At 44.8% G+C, this 14142-nt stretch overlaps 1 protein-coding gene and 2 pseudogenes across 3 annotated transcripts; 1 reads left to right on the top strand and 2 right to left on the bottom strand.

The window, feature by feature from the left end:
• The first annotated feature begins 2300 nt into the window (after positions 1-2300).
• Positions 2301-2767, top strand: LOC307069610 (ubiquitin-conjugating enzyme E2 D3-like; annotated as a pseudogene). Its single transcript has one exon. The product of its transcript is annotated as a ubiquitin-conjugating enzyme E2 D3-like (transcript).
• A 1709-nt stretch (positions 2768-4476) lies between these two features.
• Positions 4477-10674, bottom strand: LOC307069609 (melanoma-associated antigen B1-like; annotated as a pseudogene). The gene is made up of 3 exons: positions 10648-10674; positions 9470-9579; positions 4477-5126 (listed from the first exon to the last, which is right to left on the bottom strand). The product of its transcript is annotated as a melanoma-associated antigen B1-like (transcript).
• A 1182-nt stretch (positions 10675-11856) lies between these two features.
• LOC307068922 (melanoma-associated antigen B3-like) lies at positions 11857-12816 on the bottom strand (the record flags this gene model as incomplete). Its single annotated transcript, XM_079727033.1, has 1 exon — positions 11857-12816. The coding sequence occupies one exon, from the start codon at positions 12814-12816 to the stop codon at positions 11857-11859; it is 960 nt and encodes a 319-aa protein (XP_079583159.1).
• Between the last annotated feature and the right edge of the window lie 1326 nt (positions 12817-14142).

Here is a 14142-nt window from a genome sequence, read left to right as displayed (position 1 = left end):
ACTAAGCCCGTGCGCCACAGCTACTGAGCCTGTGCTCTAGATCCCGCGAGCCACAACTACTGAAGCCCACGTGCCACAACTACTGAAGCCCACGCGCCTAGAGCCCGTGCTCTGCAACAAGAGAAGCCACTGCAGTGAGAAGCCCGTGCACCACAATGAAGAGTAGACCCACTCGCCGCCAACTAAAGAAAGCCCTTGCAGCAACGAAGGCCCAACACAGCCAAAAATTCATAAGTTAATAAATTAAGAAAAAAAGAGCGCGTGTGCAAGAAGGCAAAATACTGTGATTTCACAGTATTCCCACATTCTTAAATAAGCTAAGCGAATCCAGGTATATATACTTCAATTTTACAAAGAAAGACCTAAAACAAACCAAGAAGTGAATACCTCTTCAGATTTTTTTTTTCTGTATCTCATGATCACACAGACTTTACTGTGGAATAATTTCCTTTTTCACAAAAAATCCATATTCCAATGTTCCGAATGACAAGAAATGATTCAAGGATTTCCAGTTCGTGTTACATAATACCAAAATTCTTATTCTTCAACCTGATAAGCTGCACTAAATGTGTGAGTCATGTCATTAATAAACTTAGACTCTGAAGCTAAACACATCTTTAATTGAAAGGAACAACATTTAAAAATAGAAAAAAGAAAAATCTCCGATTTGTGCATATTGTCCAGGAACACACATATATTATATGTTGTGTTCCCATGAGCCACACCTTGGCCCTCCACTGGTTGGAAGACTGACTGCTTTCTTTAAATACAATGTGAAGTACCTGCTCAGACTTCACTAGGGACGGGACGAGCTTTGGGACACGCCCTGGAACACCCACCGGCCGGCGTAGCAGTATGAGCCCTGGCTACAGCTCTGGCTCAGTCTCTCTCTTCCTCATCTCTCCAAGCCTCTTCATACCAGGATGGGAAGGCACTGGGCTTGGTATCATTGACATTAGCCCAAAGCTCACACATTCTTTTATATATCTCTATCCATATCTATCCTGGAAGCACCCCATATTAGTTTACAAAGATCATGCTCATTCTTTTTGAAAGCTACATAGTATAGTACTCCACTCTGTGAATATACCTTTTTTTTTTCAATTAATATATTCACGGACATCGCAGTATTTTCACATTGTTGTGGATGTGTCTTCGGGGTTAATTTCTGAAAAATTGGAGTTACTGGCTCAAATGTAAATGCATATTTACTTTTGTTGTATCGCCAAATTCTTTTTATGCTCTAGTCTCATTCTTTGACGTGTAGCTGTCCAGCTACACGTCAAAGAATGAGATGAGAACATTCTCTAACACTACATACAAAAATATACTCAAAATCAATTAAAGACCTAAATATACGAGTGGAAACCATAATACTCCTAGAAGATAACATGGGTGGAACATTCTTTGACATAAATCATAACAATATTTTTTTGGATCTGTCTCCTAAGGCAAAGGAAATAAAAGCAAAAATAAACAAATGGAATATAATTAAAGTTAAAAGCTTTTGCACAGCAAAGGAAACCATTGACAAAATGAAAAGACAACCTGCTGAATGGGAGAAAATATTTGCAAATGATATGACCAGTTAGGGGTTAACATCCAAAATATATAAACAGCTCTCATAACAGTTAAAAAACCTCCAAATAACCCAATCAAAAAAATGGGCAGAAGACCTACATAGACATTTTTCCAAAGAAGACATACAGATGGCCAACAGGCAAATGAAAAGATGGTCAACATCATTAATCATCAGATAAATGCAAACTAAAACTACAATGAGGTATTACCTCACACCTATCAGAATGGCCATCATGAAAAAGAACAGAAATAACAAACGCTGGCGAGCACGTGGAGATCTGTACACTGTTGGTGGGAATGTAAATAGGTGTAGCCACTGTGGAAAACAGTATGGAGGTTCCTCAAGCAACTAAAAATAGAGCTACCATATGACCCAGCAATTCCACTCCTGGGTATGTATCCAAAAGAAACAAACGAGCAAACAAAAAACAACCACCCCACCCCCTCACTAAGTTGGATGGTCTCCTTCAGGCTCTCCATGGTTCTCTGAGTCTAAGGGTTTCCACCGCTCATCTACCCTTCCCCCCAGCTTCGTCTACATGCCTCTGACCCCACCCTCCCAGTCCCACCTCTCTGTTTAGTAAGAAGGTGCCTGTGTCTGGCAGAGCCAGGATAGGATGAAGAGACAGTCCTTCCCAGCCGCCCGGATAATCAAGAGTTTTGGCCGGATCATTGAGCACACACCAAGACCGTGAGGGGCCAGAGGAAAAGCACAGACTATGGTGCTGAAAGGGATTAATAAGGAACTTAGTGATTTGGCCCCTGACCCTCCAGCGCACCGTTCTGCAGGTCCAGCTGGGGATAATACGTTTCATTGGCAAGCCACAATTATGGAAGCTAATGAAAACCCATATCAAGGTGGTGGATTCCTTTTGACAACTCATTTTCCTACAGACTACCCCTTCAAACTACCTAAGGTTGCATTTGCAACAAGAATTTATCATTCAAACATTAACACTAATGGCACCATTTGTCTCAATATTCTAAGATCACAGTGGCCTCCTCCTTTCATTGTTTCGAAAGTTCTCTCATCCATTTGTTCACTGCTATATGATCCAAACCCAGATGACCCCCCCTAGTGTCATACACTGCATGGATCTATAAAACAGAGAGAGAGAAGTACAAAAGAATTTCCCAGGAACGGACTCAGAGGTATGCCATGTATGCTACCTTAAAGTCAGAATAACCTGCATTATAGCTAGAATAAACTCTAAATTACTGTTAAAAAAGGAAAAAAACACTCATTCGAAAAGATGCATGCACACCAATGTTCATAGCAACATTACTGACAATTGCCAAGATGTATATACCACATCTTCTTTATACACACACACACGCGCGCACACACACACAAACAATGGAATACTAGTCAGCCATAAAAAAAGTATGAACTTTTGCCATTTTGCAACAACATGGATGGAGCTGGAGGGTATTATGCTAAGTGAAACAAGTGAGATAGAGGAAGAAAAACACTGTATGATACCACTTATATGGAGAATTGCAAAAATAAAGCAAACTAGGGAAATATGACAGACTCACAGATATAGAAAACAAACTAGTGGTTACCAGTGGGAAGAGGGAAGGGGGAGGGGCAGGGGAAGGATAGGGGATTAAGAGGTACAAAATACTATGTATAAAATCAAGAAGCTACAAGGATATATTGCACAACAAAGGGTATACAGCCAATATTTTATAATAACTGTAAGTGGAATATAACCTTTAAAAATTGTGAAGCACTCTGTTGCGTACATGAAACTTATAAAATATTGTACATCAACTATACCTCAATTAAAAAAGATCTACTCTCTTAACAACTTTCAAATCTACAATACAGTATTATTAACTATAGTCACCATGCTGTACATTACATCCCCAGGACTTCTTTATTTTGTAAATGGTTTGTACCGTTTGGCCATTTACACCCATTTCATCCATCCTCCACCCGACACCTGTGGCGACCACCAATCTGTTCTCTGTATCCCTGGGTGGTTTTTTTTTTTTTTAATTTCCACATATAAGTGAGATCATATAGTATTTGTCTTTGTCTGTCCCTCTGTGTTATTGCAAATGGCAGGATTTCCTTTTATTTAGTTAGTTTTTTAATGGCTGAATAATATACGAGGGAGGGTGAGAGTGTGACTGTGTGTGTGAGTGTGTATCACATTTTCTCTATCCATTCATCCATTAATGAACACTTACGTTGTTTTCATGTCTTGGTTATGGTAAATAAATGAATATGGGGGGAGTGCAGATACCTTTTCAAAAAAGTTGTTGTTTTCTTTTCCTTCGGATAAATTTCCGGGAGTGGAATTGCTGGATCACATGGTAGTTCTATTTTCAATTTTTTTGATGAACCTCTATACTGTTTTCCATAGTGGCTGCATCAATTTACAGTCCCATAAACTCATATTTTCTTGAATAATTTAAGCACATCCTAAATGCAAAAGGTATATATCTTTTCCTAAATTTAAAAGGTGTATATCTTTTAAAGTTTGGAAAAGAAAGACTGGATGGAGTACACCAAACCCATAAGTGAACAGCTTTAATTTTTTTTCTCTATCTTCTTATCCTATTCTACTGTGGACTTCTTTCACATTACCAAGGATATCCCTATTCCAATTCCACGCAGTCTTGTTCTGGATCACATAGATGATTTAAAAATTTTCAATTTGTATTTCAAAAAACAAAATTCTTACTTCTAAATCTGATAAAGAGCAATAAGTGTGTGACCCACGTCATTCATAAGCTTATGTTCTGAATCTAAATAAACTTTCTTTTGAAAAGAAAATCACTTGAAAATTACCAAAAAAATAAGTCAACAGGAATTTATGCATATCAGGAACACTGGTTAACAGGCTTTTCCAACCACACAGTGAAGAATCGGCCTCTACCTCACTAGGGGTGACAGGAGCGACTGGATGTGGCCCTGGAATGTGCACTGGCCGTGGCAGTAGTGCCAGCCCTGGCTGCAGCCCTGGCTGCAGCCCTGGCTCGGGCTCTCTCTCCCTCATCTCTCAAAGCCTCTTCATACCAGGATGGGAGGGCAGTGGGGACCCTATCAGTGACCTTGGCCAGACACTCCAGGGCTTTCATCTTGCTGGTTTCAGCTTGGGCTCTTGATCGCTGTCGCGCATCTGATGATACACCAGGCACTTTTCCTGCACCAAATATTCTGTGATAAGCTTCCTGGGCTCCCCAAAGATTGAATGCCTCCTTCCACCATAGACGTCCCTAATATTCAGGAATCCCCAGATCTCCTCCTCAGAGGCGCGGTCGCCATTCAAGAAGATCACACACCCAGGAGAGGCATCAGGAGCCCATCCTTCGGAAACCCCCAGCCACTGCTCAGACTCCCATCGTTGGTGAGGTCTAGCTTGCTGACAAGGGCATAGGAGTGACCACTCGGCTTGACTTCCTTCAAGTCAAGGCCACAGACCAGTTCCGTGTGCTCAGTGGCTCTCCTTAGGATCTCGGGGAATTGTTCCCTGTACATTTTGTTGACAACCTTCAGCATGTCTGCCTTCATAATGGGCTCTTTTATATTTCTGCAGTAGGAATTGCATCAACATCCCTGCCTTCCTGGTTAGAAGGTCTTTCTGGAAGCTCTCAGTGGAGGTTGAGGCTTTAGAGCGACGTGCACTTTCTCATCTTGGCTCTTGACATCTTTTTCAGACATTGTGCATGAAACAGCTGAGAAGTAATGATGGTGGATCTCTGAGGCTCCTAGGAATGCCAGCCACAGGGGAGTCCAAGGAAACATCCCCAAAACAGGAGAGGAAGAGAAGGGGGACTCCTTCCTGCTGAGTGGTTTGAGCACCCTGGAGATCCTGGGTCTCACCCCGGGCATGCTGGCATTTCTCACGAGCACTGAGTTTACTCTTGTGACCCTAGGGAATGATGAGTGTGATCAGGAACAGCAGGCAGGAGTGTGGGTGATGCCCACACTTGGAGGAGGGAAGAGGAGGGAGAATGAGATGGTGTGAGGACCTTCAGCAGGGAGATTCCACATAAGCTTTAACCAAGTCCATCTCTGCAGGTTCCCTTGAGGGCACTGCCCTAGGACTCTGCAGGGCTCTTGTTCTCCTGGTCAACCTGTCCCCGAGAACCCAGTGGAGAAACGGTGAGCCTTAGGCTGCAGCCTGCCTGCCCTGTGTTTTACTGACTAGGGTGACAGCATGGTTGATAGTGGGGCCACTTGTGTTTTTCAGTGTAGGGAGTCCTCTATGTTTAGCTACAGGATTATCATGACAGCTCTTGGCAAGGCCTGGAAACTCCCCTCTCTGTGACTCTAAAGTTGACACCCCGAAGCTCTCCAGGACCCACAAGAAGGAAGTGACAGGGGCACCTCAGCCCACCACTCTTATCAGGGGGAACCCAGTAGTTAAAGCTCCGTGGGTACCTCTCTGTCCTGAGCTTGTCAGATCCTAAGTGGTCATTTGGAGTCCTCACTTGGATACCGCACAGGGTCATGGACTCTTCCTTTTGCTGACTGGGGGCTGGACCTTCAGACCGAGGATCTCACCTCCTTCCAGAACTCATATAAAATGGGATGTGGATCCATGAAAGAAATAATTGACAAGCGAGATTTCATTCCCTTAAACTTCTAATCTGCAAAAATACACCATCAAGAGAACAAGAAGATGAGCTACAGTCTCACAGGAAATATTTGCAAAAGACAGATCTGATGAAGGCTTTTATCCAAAATATACAAAGAACTCTTAAAATTCAATAAGAAGGAAACTAACAACCCGATTAAAAAAATGGACAAAAGATATGAACAGATACCTCACTGAGGAAGATGTACAGATGGCAAACAAGCATACGAAAAGATGCGCACCATCATATACCATTAGGGAACTGCAACTTAAAATTACAACCAGATACCACTACATGCCAAAATCCAAAGGACTGACAGCACCAAACGCTGGTGAGGATGTGATTCAATAAGAACGCTTTCATTGTTGGTGGTGATGCAAATGGTATAGCCACTTTGGAAGCCAGTTTGCAAGCTTCTTAGTAAACTAAACGTATTCTATACTGTTGGTGGGAATGTAAATTGGTCCAGCCACTATGGGAAACAGTATGGAGGCTCCTCAAGAAAATCAAAAATAACATATGATATTGTCGGCAATCCCTCTACTATCCAAAGGAATTGAAATCAGGACCTTGAAGAGATATCTGCATTCCCATGTTCACTGCAGCATGATTCATAATAGCCAAGCTATGGAAGCAACCTAAATGTCCACCGATGGATGAACGGATAAAGGAAGTGTAAAGTATACATACAATGGAATATCATTCAGCTTTAAAAAGAAGCTAACTTCTCCAGCTATGACAGCGTGAATAAATCTAGAGAACTTTATGTTCCAGTGAAATAAGCCAGACACAGAAGGACAAATACTACATGATGTCATTTATATGAGGAATCTAAAATAGTCAAAGTCAGAGAAGCAGAGAGTAGAGTGGTGGTTGCCAGGGGCTATGGAGATGGGAAAAATGAGAAGGTTTTAATCAAAAATTACAAAGTTTCAGTTATGCAAGGTAAGTCCTAGGGATCTACTATACAGCATAGAGCTTACAGTTAAGAAAACTATATTGTACACTTTCTAACAGGTTAAATCTCACGGTCAGTGTTCCTACCACACACACAAAATAAAAAGGGTGGGAGAAAACATTTGGAGGTCATAGATATGTTTATGGCATAAACTGTGGTGACTGATAGTTTCACAAGTGAATACTTATCTCCGAACTCATCAATTTGTATTCATTAAATATGTACGGTTTTCGTGTGTCCATCCTACCTCAATAAGTTGCTTTTTTAAAACACCAACTAAACATACTCTTACCATACAATCTAGTAATCATGCTCCTTGGTATTTACCAAAATGAGTTGGAAACTTACATCCACACAAACACCTGCACACCGATGTTTATAGCAGCCTTACTCATAATTGCCAAAACTTAAAAGCAACAAAGGTGTCCTTCAGCAGGTAAATGGATAAATAATGGATTACTGTTCAGTGCTAGAAATAACTGAGTTATCAAACCATGAAAAGACATGGAGGAACCTTAGATGTGTATGACTAAGTGAAAGAAACTAATCTTAAAAGGCGACATGCTGCGTGATTCCAACTACATGACATCCTGGAAAAAGGCAAAACTATAGAAAAAGTAAAAAGACCAGTGGTTGCCAGGGGTTGGGGGCAGGGAGGGATGAATACAGCACAGAGAATTTTCAGGGGAGTGAAATTGCTCTGTATGACACTATAATGGTAGGTACAAGTCATCACACATTCGTCGGAACCCACAAAGTGTACAACACCAAGAATGGAGCCTAAGGTAACTCTGGACTTTGTGTGCTAATGATGTGTCAATGCAGCTTCACAGATCGCAGCGAGCGGCCCACTCTGATGGGGGGTGTTGGTAGCGGGGGGCGGTGTGTGTGTGCGCTGTGTCAGGGAGGAGGGTACATGGGAAGTCTGTACCTTCTGCTCCGGTTTGCTGTGAACCTAAAACTGCTTAAAAAAATAATAAAGTGAACTAAAGAAAAAACTGATGGGGGTGGTGGTTGCTCAGGCTCACACCCTTCCCTGGGGATTCAAGTCTTGAGTGCAGGCGCAGGGCCAGTTTTCCCCTCTATCCAAGAGTGGGTGGGCCTCTCAGTCCTCACTCAATTTCCTTGATCTGACTCCTGGCAGGGCCTGAGGCTCCCCTCTTTCTCGACCTGAGCACATCTCTTCAGAGAAAGGCTCTTATTTCCCTGAGATCCACTAGGAGGAGGTGAGGGTGGCCTTACTTGGCCACACCTGCCATACCATGAGTGACAACTGTGTCAGGCAGGCTGAGACCATATGATGGTGATCCCACTCAGGGTTCTAACTCAGTGCCCTAAATCTCACTCACGCGAAGGCCTAAGGTTCCCCCCTCTGCTGCCCTGGGACCTCCCCCTCAAACCAAGTTCCGCACTTTTCTGTTATCCCTGAGAAGGATATGAGGCCATCTCTCCCTGACATTTACACCAGGATCTGTCACGGCAACAGGGAGGATTCTGTGAGGTCTCCGCTGATATGGGTTTGGTGGGCCCTGAACTCTTCAGGGTGCTCACCTTCCTCCTGGCACACCTTGGAAATCCTATCTCTACTGACCTGAGCTGGCCAACCTCAGGCCAAAGTCTTCACTTTCTCAACCTCTTACGTGGAAATCAGGTTCAGCCACATCTTGCCAAGGCTGTCTGGGGACTCCGAGGGCTGACAGCAGGGTCGGGAGTCCATGGGACACACTGTTCGGGGCTGGCAGGTGTGCTTCCTTCATTCCTCATTCAGTGTCCTCACCGTCACATGTGGCAGAGACTGGGGCTCCTCCCTCTACTGACCTGAGCTCATCCTCCTAGGTAGGACTCACAAGGCCCTGAGAACCCTGAAGAGTAAGTGAGAGCATGCTCAGGCTGACAACTTTGCCTGGCATGTTGCTCTCCCCAGGCCACCCGTAAGGGGCCCTTCATCGTGGCTCCTGTTTCTTGATTAAAGGGCCCATCCCTGCAAACTCTTGACCAGTTCCCTGTTGCAAACCCTTCAGAGACTGGGTCTCAGTCCCAGGGGTGATGTGAAGTAGGGAAGTTGTAACACAAGGCAGGATGGATGGGCTGTCAAGGAAAAAAAATACATCGGTTTTGCCCTTCTCTTTACCAGCAAGACTTAGCCCTTTATGTAACTTCTCTTTGAATAGATTTAACTTCCAAATGCAAAGGGCTGTCCAGCATGATTTGCTGAGCCCGATCTTTTGAGGTTATCTGACTTTGGATACGTAGATGATCATACTGTCACTAAATATCTTCCTCTGCTTTCTTCACCCTTTTCAACTATTTTGATACGCTTATTGCTGTGCTTACGTATTCCCATCCAGTGTTTTGGGCACAGAGTCCTCCTTTTTATCACCTGAGATATATTTTGTAGTGAGTGAGAAGTAAGGTGAATTACGGAACACAAAGTTGGCCTCGGGCTGGGAGGAATGGAAAAGTGTGGGCGTCAGACTTAGTTAGGCCAGGAGTCGAGTTCCAACACTGTCACTTAACAGCTGTGTGAAATTGAACACATTACCAAACTCTGTGAGCCTCGGTCTTTTCATCTGTGAAATGGGTTTGAGAAGCTCTGTCTTGGGGACTGATAGAATTTATAGAATGCCTGTGAAGTGCCTGGCCCATTGCCTGGCCGGTACTGAGACTTTCAAGGATGCCAGTTCTTACTATGATTAATTTGTCCCCTGGAGTTTCAACCCACTACACTGAGATGTAACTTTCAATCCAGGAGATGCCAGAGAATAAGCAGGGCTCTAGGGCAAAGAAACCCCTATCCGGCAAAATCCTGCTCAGCAAGGAAAACTAGTTACTTCCCTGTTAGAGTATGTCATTCAAGGTCAACATGAGGTAGACTTCCTCAGTAGATGCAACACGAAGCTCTAAAATGTTTCACGGACCAAAAACTTACCTCCCTCTCAGTTGCCCTTCTTTGGGAACCACTCCCACTTTCATTCATTTAACCACCCACGAATATCTATTCCTTGCCTAGAGTTTGCCAAATTACAATCAAGATAACTTAATTTGAATGATTTTTGTTAGTGGAGTGGGCTCTGGCTCCCCCAACTAGGGCAAAGAGTGCCAGTCCAGTGGCTTCTGGGCATCCCACCTCAGGGGAGTACCACCCTTATTTCTCAGAAACTCCCTGGAGACATGACAACGTGAATAAAACATCTAATTTGCATAGTGTTCACCTGCACTGGGACAAGAGCACAGGACACATTCTATTCCTGCCTCAGGTGATTTCTCTCTGATTTACCCACAACCCCAGAGTATAGGGAGACCTTGAAGATACTGCAGGTTTGGTTCCAGACCCCCAAAATAAAGTGAATAGCACAATAAAGTGAGTCACAAGAATATTTTGGTTTCCCAGTGCTCTTATAGAATTTATGTTTACACTATACTGCTGTCTATTAAGCGTGCAATAGCATTATGTCTAAGAACAATGTACATACCTTAATTAAAAAATACCTTTCTGCTAAAAAAATGCTAACCATCATCTGAGCTTTCAGCGAGTCCATCTTTTTGCTGGTGGAAGGTGTGAAATATTGTGAGAATTACCAAAATGTGACACAGAGACATGAAGTGAGAATACGTTGTTGGGAGAATGGCGCTGAAAGACTTGCTGGACACAAACCTTCACTTTGTTAAAAAGGAAAAGAAAAAGCAGTATCTGTGAAATACAATAAAGCAAAGCGCAACAAAATGAAGTGTGCCTGTAACTGCTAAGGGCAGTTTCCCATTCCAGGCTTTGTCCTTCAACTATACAGCCCACCAGCTGAGGATCTGGCCCCTGCTCAAAATTATCAGTCTCATCTAGCCCACCACGCACCTGACTTATAATTACCTCCCACTGCAGGACTTACATTTTCCCAAGGCCCACCACTGCCTTGCATCAGGGAATTTACATTTGACTGTTATCATGTGAAACCACCCCTCTCCTTTCTTATCCTGTCTTTTCATTTGTCCTTTTGGTCTTAGAGTATACATCACCGTTTTCTTTATATGATAGCTGCTTCTCGACTCTATAATTTTATGGTCAGTAGCTAGGTCTTCTTTCTTCTCAGCTCTCACAGTCCTAGCAAGGAGCCTTCTAAGAGCAGATGCTCAATTCATGTTTGGGGAATAAATGAGCCTGTGAACATGAGGTCTAATTTATTATGATTTAATTCTACATTTTTGAATGAGCCAAGCACATACTGTTATTTATATAATTTTATAAAACAGAGTAAAAGGAATTAGGAAACCAAATATTGACCATCTTACTTTTTCTATACTATACTACAGTATACTATACTATACTGTACTATATTTAACTTCTTCACATTTTCAAGGAATTGCATATTGCAATGCCATGTTATCTTCCACCAAATTACTAAATAAGATGGAAGTTTTCCCAATCTGTTTTACAAAACAGCAAAACTCTTATTCTTAAACCTTATTCTTAAAACCTTAAAAACATTAAGGTTTTAAGATTTCATTTAGGAGTTAACCTTTGAAAGACAGCAAAAAACAAAAACACAGACGTATTTCCAAATTCCCCATACAGAACAGGGACACAAAGGTATTATACACTGTTCCCTCCGTCACACCCAGCCCTACACTACTTGGAACACTGAACGCTCTCTTCAGCCGCAAAGTGCAGAATCTGCCTCAGATTCTGGGTGGCAGGAGCTGGACAGAACCCTGGAAGATCCACTGGCTCACGCTCTCTCTTCCTCATCTCTCAAAGCCTCTTCAAAGCAAGACTGGAAGGCCCTGGGGACGGTGTGATCGATCTTGGCCAGGAACTCCAGCACTTTCATCTTGCTGGTTTCGGCGTGGGCTCTCGGGCCCCACAGGAACTCGTAGCGTGCTGGATCACTGTTGGCCACTTGCCGGTATTCCAAATACTTCAGCTTCACCAAACCTTGGGTGATGAGCTTCTTGGGCTCCCCAAATAAGAAGTGCCTCTTCCCAGCATAGACACTCACCTTATTCAGGAATTCCCAGATATTCTCCTCTGTGGCACAGTTGCCCTTCATGAGGATCACACCCAGGAGACACATCAGGAGACCGGTCTTGGGTAATCCCCTGCCACAACCCATGGTCCCATTGTCAGGGAGAGCCATTTTGCTGACAAAGGTATAAGAATGCTTGGTACGGTCGACCTCCTTTAAGTCAACACCAAATACCACCTCCATGCTGAAACAAGCTCTTCTGAGGATCTCAGGGAATTGCTTTTGGCACTTCTTATTGATAAACTTCAGCATATGTGCTTTTGTAACAGGCCTTTTCTTTTTATACATGTGCATCAGGAACTGCACCAACAAACTCACTGTCTGCCTTAGAGGGCCTTTTCGAGACCGCACGGCGGAGACGGGGGCCTGAGAGGAACTGTGCTTTTGCTCCATTTGGCCTTTGGCTCCTTCGGATGATCTTGTGGGAGAAACACCTGCAGGCTTAGTGGTGGTGGCTAGGGCCCTCTGACGACTCTTGAGAGTGCTACGTGACTTAGCAGCCGGCTTTCTCGGAGTAGTAACTCCAAGAGGAGGAGGAGGAGACGACGAGGCGGCTTCCTCCTCGGCTGCAGTGGCCTGAGCACCCGTCAGACCCTGGGTCCCACTTTGGGCCTGGCGGTGTCTCCTACGGGTGCGGAGCTTACTGTTCTGACCCCGAGGCATGGTGACTGTGGTCAGGGACGACAGGCAGGAGTGCAAGTAGGACAGCGGGTGATCTGGCAGAGAGGAGAGAGGATGAGAGGGTGTGAGCGCCTACAGCAGGGAGGTACCCCCCTGCCTTTAAGAGGGCCACTCTGCAGGTTTCCGTGTGGGCACTGCTCTGCGAACACACAGGACTCCTGTTCTCATCACCCAGTCCTCTAAGAACCCTGTGGAAATAATTAAAGTGAGCCTCAGGCTGCAGCCTGCCAGCCCTGCCTGGTGCTTACTGGGGCCGAGAGCAGCAGTGGGCAATTATCTAGTCCTTGTGGAGCCCCCTCTACTCTGGAGCATTGGGGTCCCCTCAGTTCATATTCAGGACCATCATATCAACTTTGCGCAGGGCCTGGGCCCCCTCCTCTGCACTGCTCTAAATTTATACCTCAGACCCAGGTCCTCATCTTCCTGGGATACCTTAAGAAGAAGTGAAGGGGCACCTCAGCCCAGCGCCCCTGCAGGGGGGCACCCACAGCTGACAGCTCTATGGGACTCTGTCCTGGGCTCCTTGGGGTCCTCAGTCCTCATTCAGGGTCCTTGCCTTGGCTCCAGGTAGGGCCTGGGATACCTGCGTCTGACCTGATGTACCTCTTCTCAAAGGCTCTCACCAATCTGATACCATCAGAAAAAAAGGAGGGCTCACATACACCTGACTTCCATACCTGGGCTCCCCAGCGCTGCAAGCAAGGAGGGGGGCACTCTCTGTTAGTCTCCTCTGTTTGTGGGTGAGTGGTATCATCACTGTTCTTTCAGGGTCCTCACCCTGACTCCTAGAAAGCCCTGGGTCTCTTCCCTCTGCAGACTCGAGGCTGTTCAATTCGTCCAACACCCTCACATCTCTGAACTCTCCAGACAAGTGAGAAGAGGGCTTCAGCTTGACAGATACTCTGGGTTTCTACTCAGAACGCGGGCAGAATTTATGAGACCCTACATTTTAGAGTCGGTGTTCACCTCAGTCCTCACTCAGGTCTCTGACCTGAACTCTGCGTAGGATTTAGGACTCCTCCCACCAGTAACCTGGGCAGTCCAGCCTCAGAGCAAAGCCCTCAACTCCCCGAGTCCCTAGAGGGGAAAGTCAGGGTCCTACATATATGACTACCCCTGGCTGGAGCCTCCCACAAGTGTAGGGGCGCTGCTTTGTGATGCCACCCCTAAATGGGGAGAGGCCCCCTCATTAGTATTTAGGGCCCTCACCTTCACCTCAGTTAGGACCTAGGTATCCTCCCTCTGCAAGACGGAGCTACCCCCTAGACCGAGGCCCTCCCATCCCCGAGACATCTCAGGCAGAACTCG

Source organism: Hyperoodon ampullatus (assembly GCF_949752795.1).
Source record: "Hyperoodon ampullatus genome assembly, chromosome: X".
Taxonomy (NCBI): Eukaryota; Metazoa; Chordata; class Mammalia; order Artiodactyla; family Ziphiidae; genus Hyperoodon; species Hyperoodon ampullatus.
Note: the sequence above shows the minus strand (reverse complement) of the source record. Positions and strands in the feature narration are given on the sequence as shown.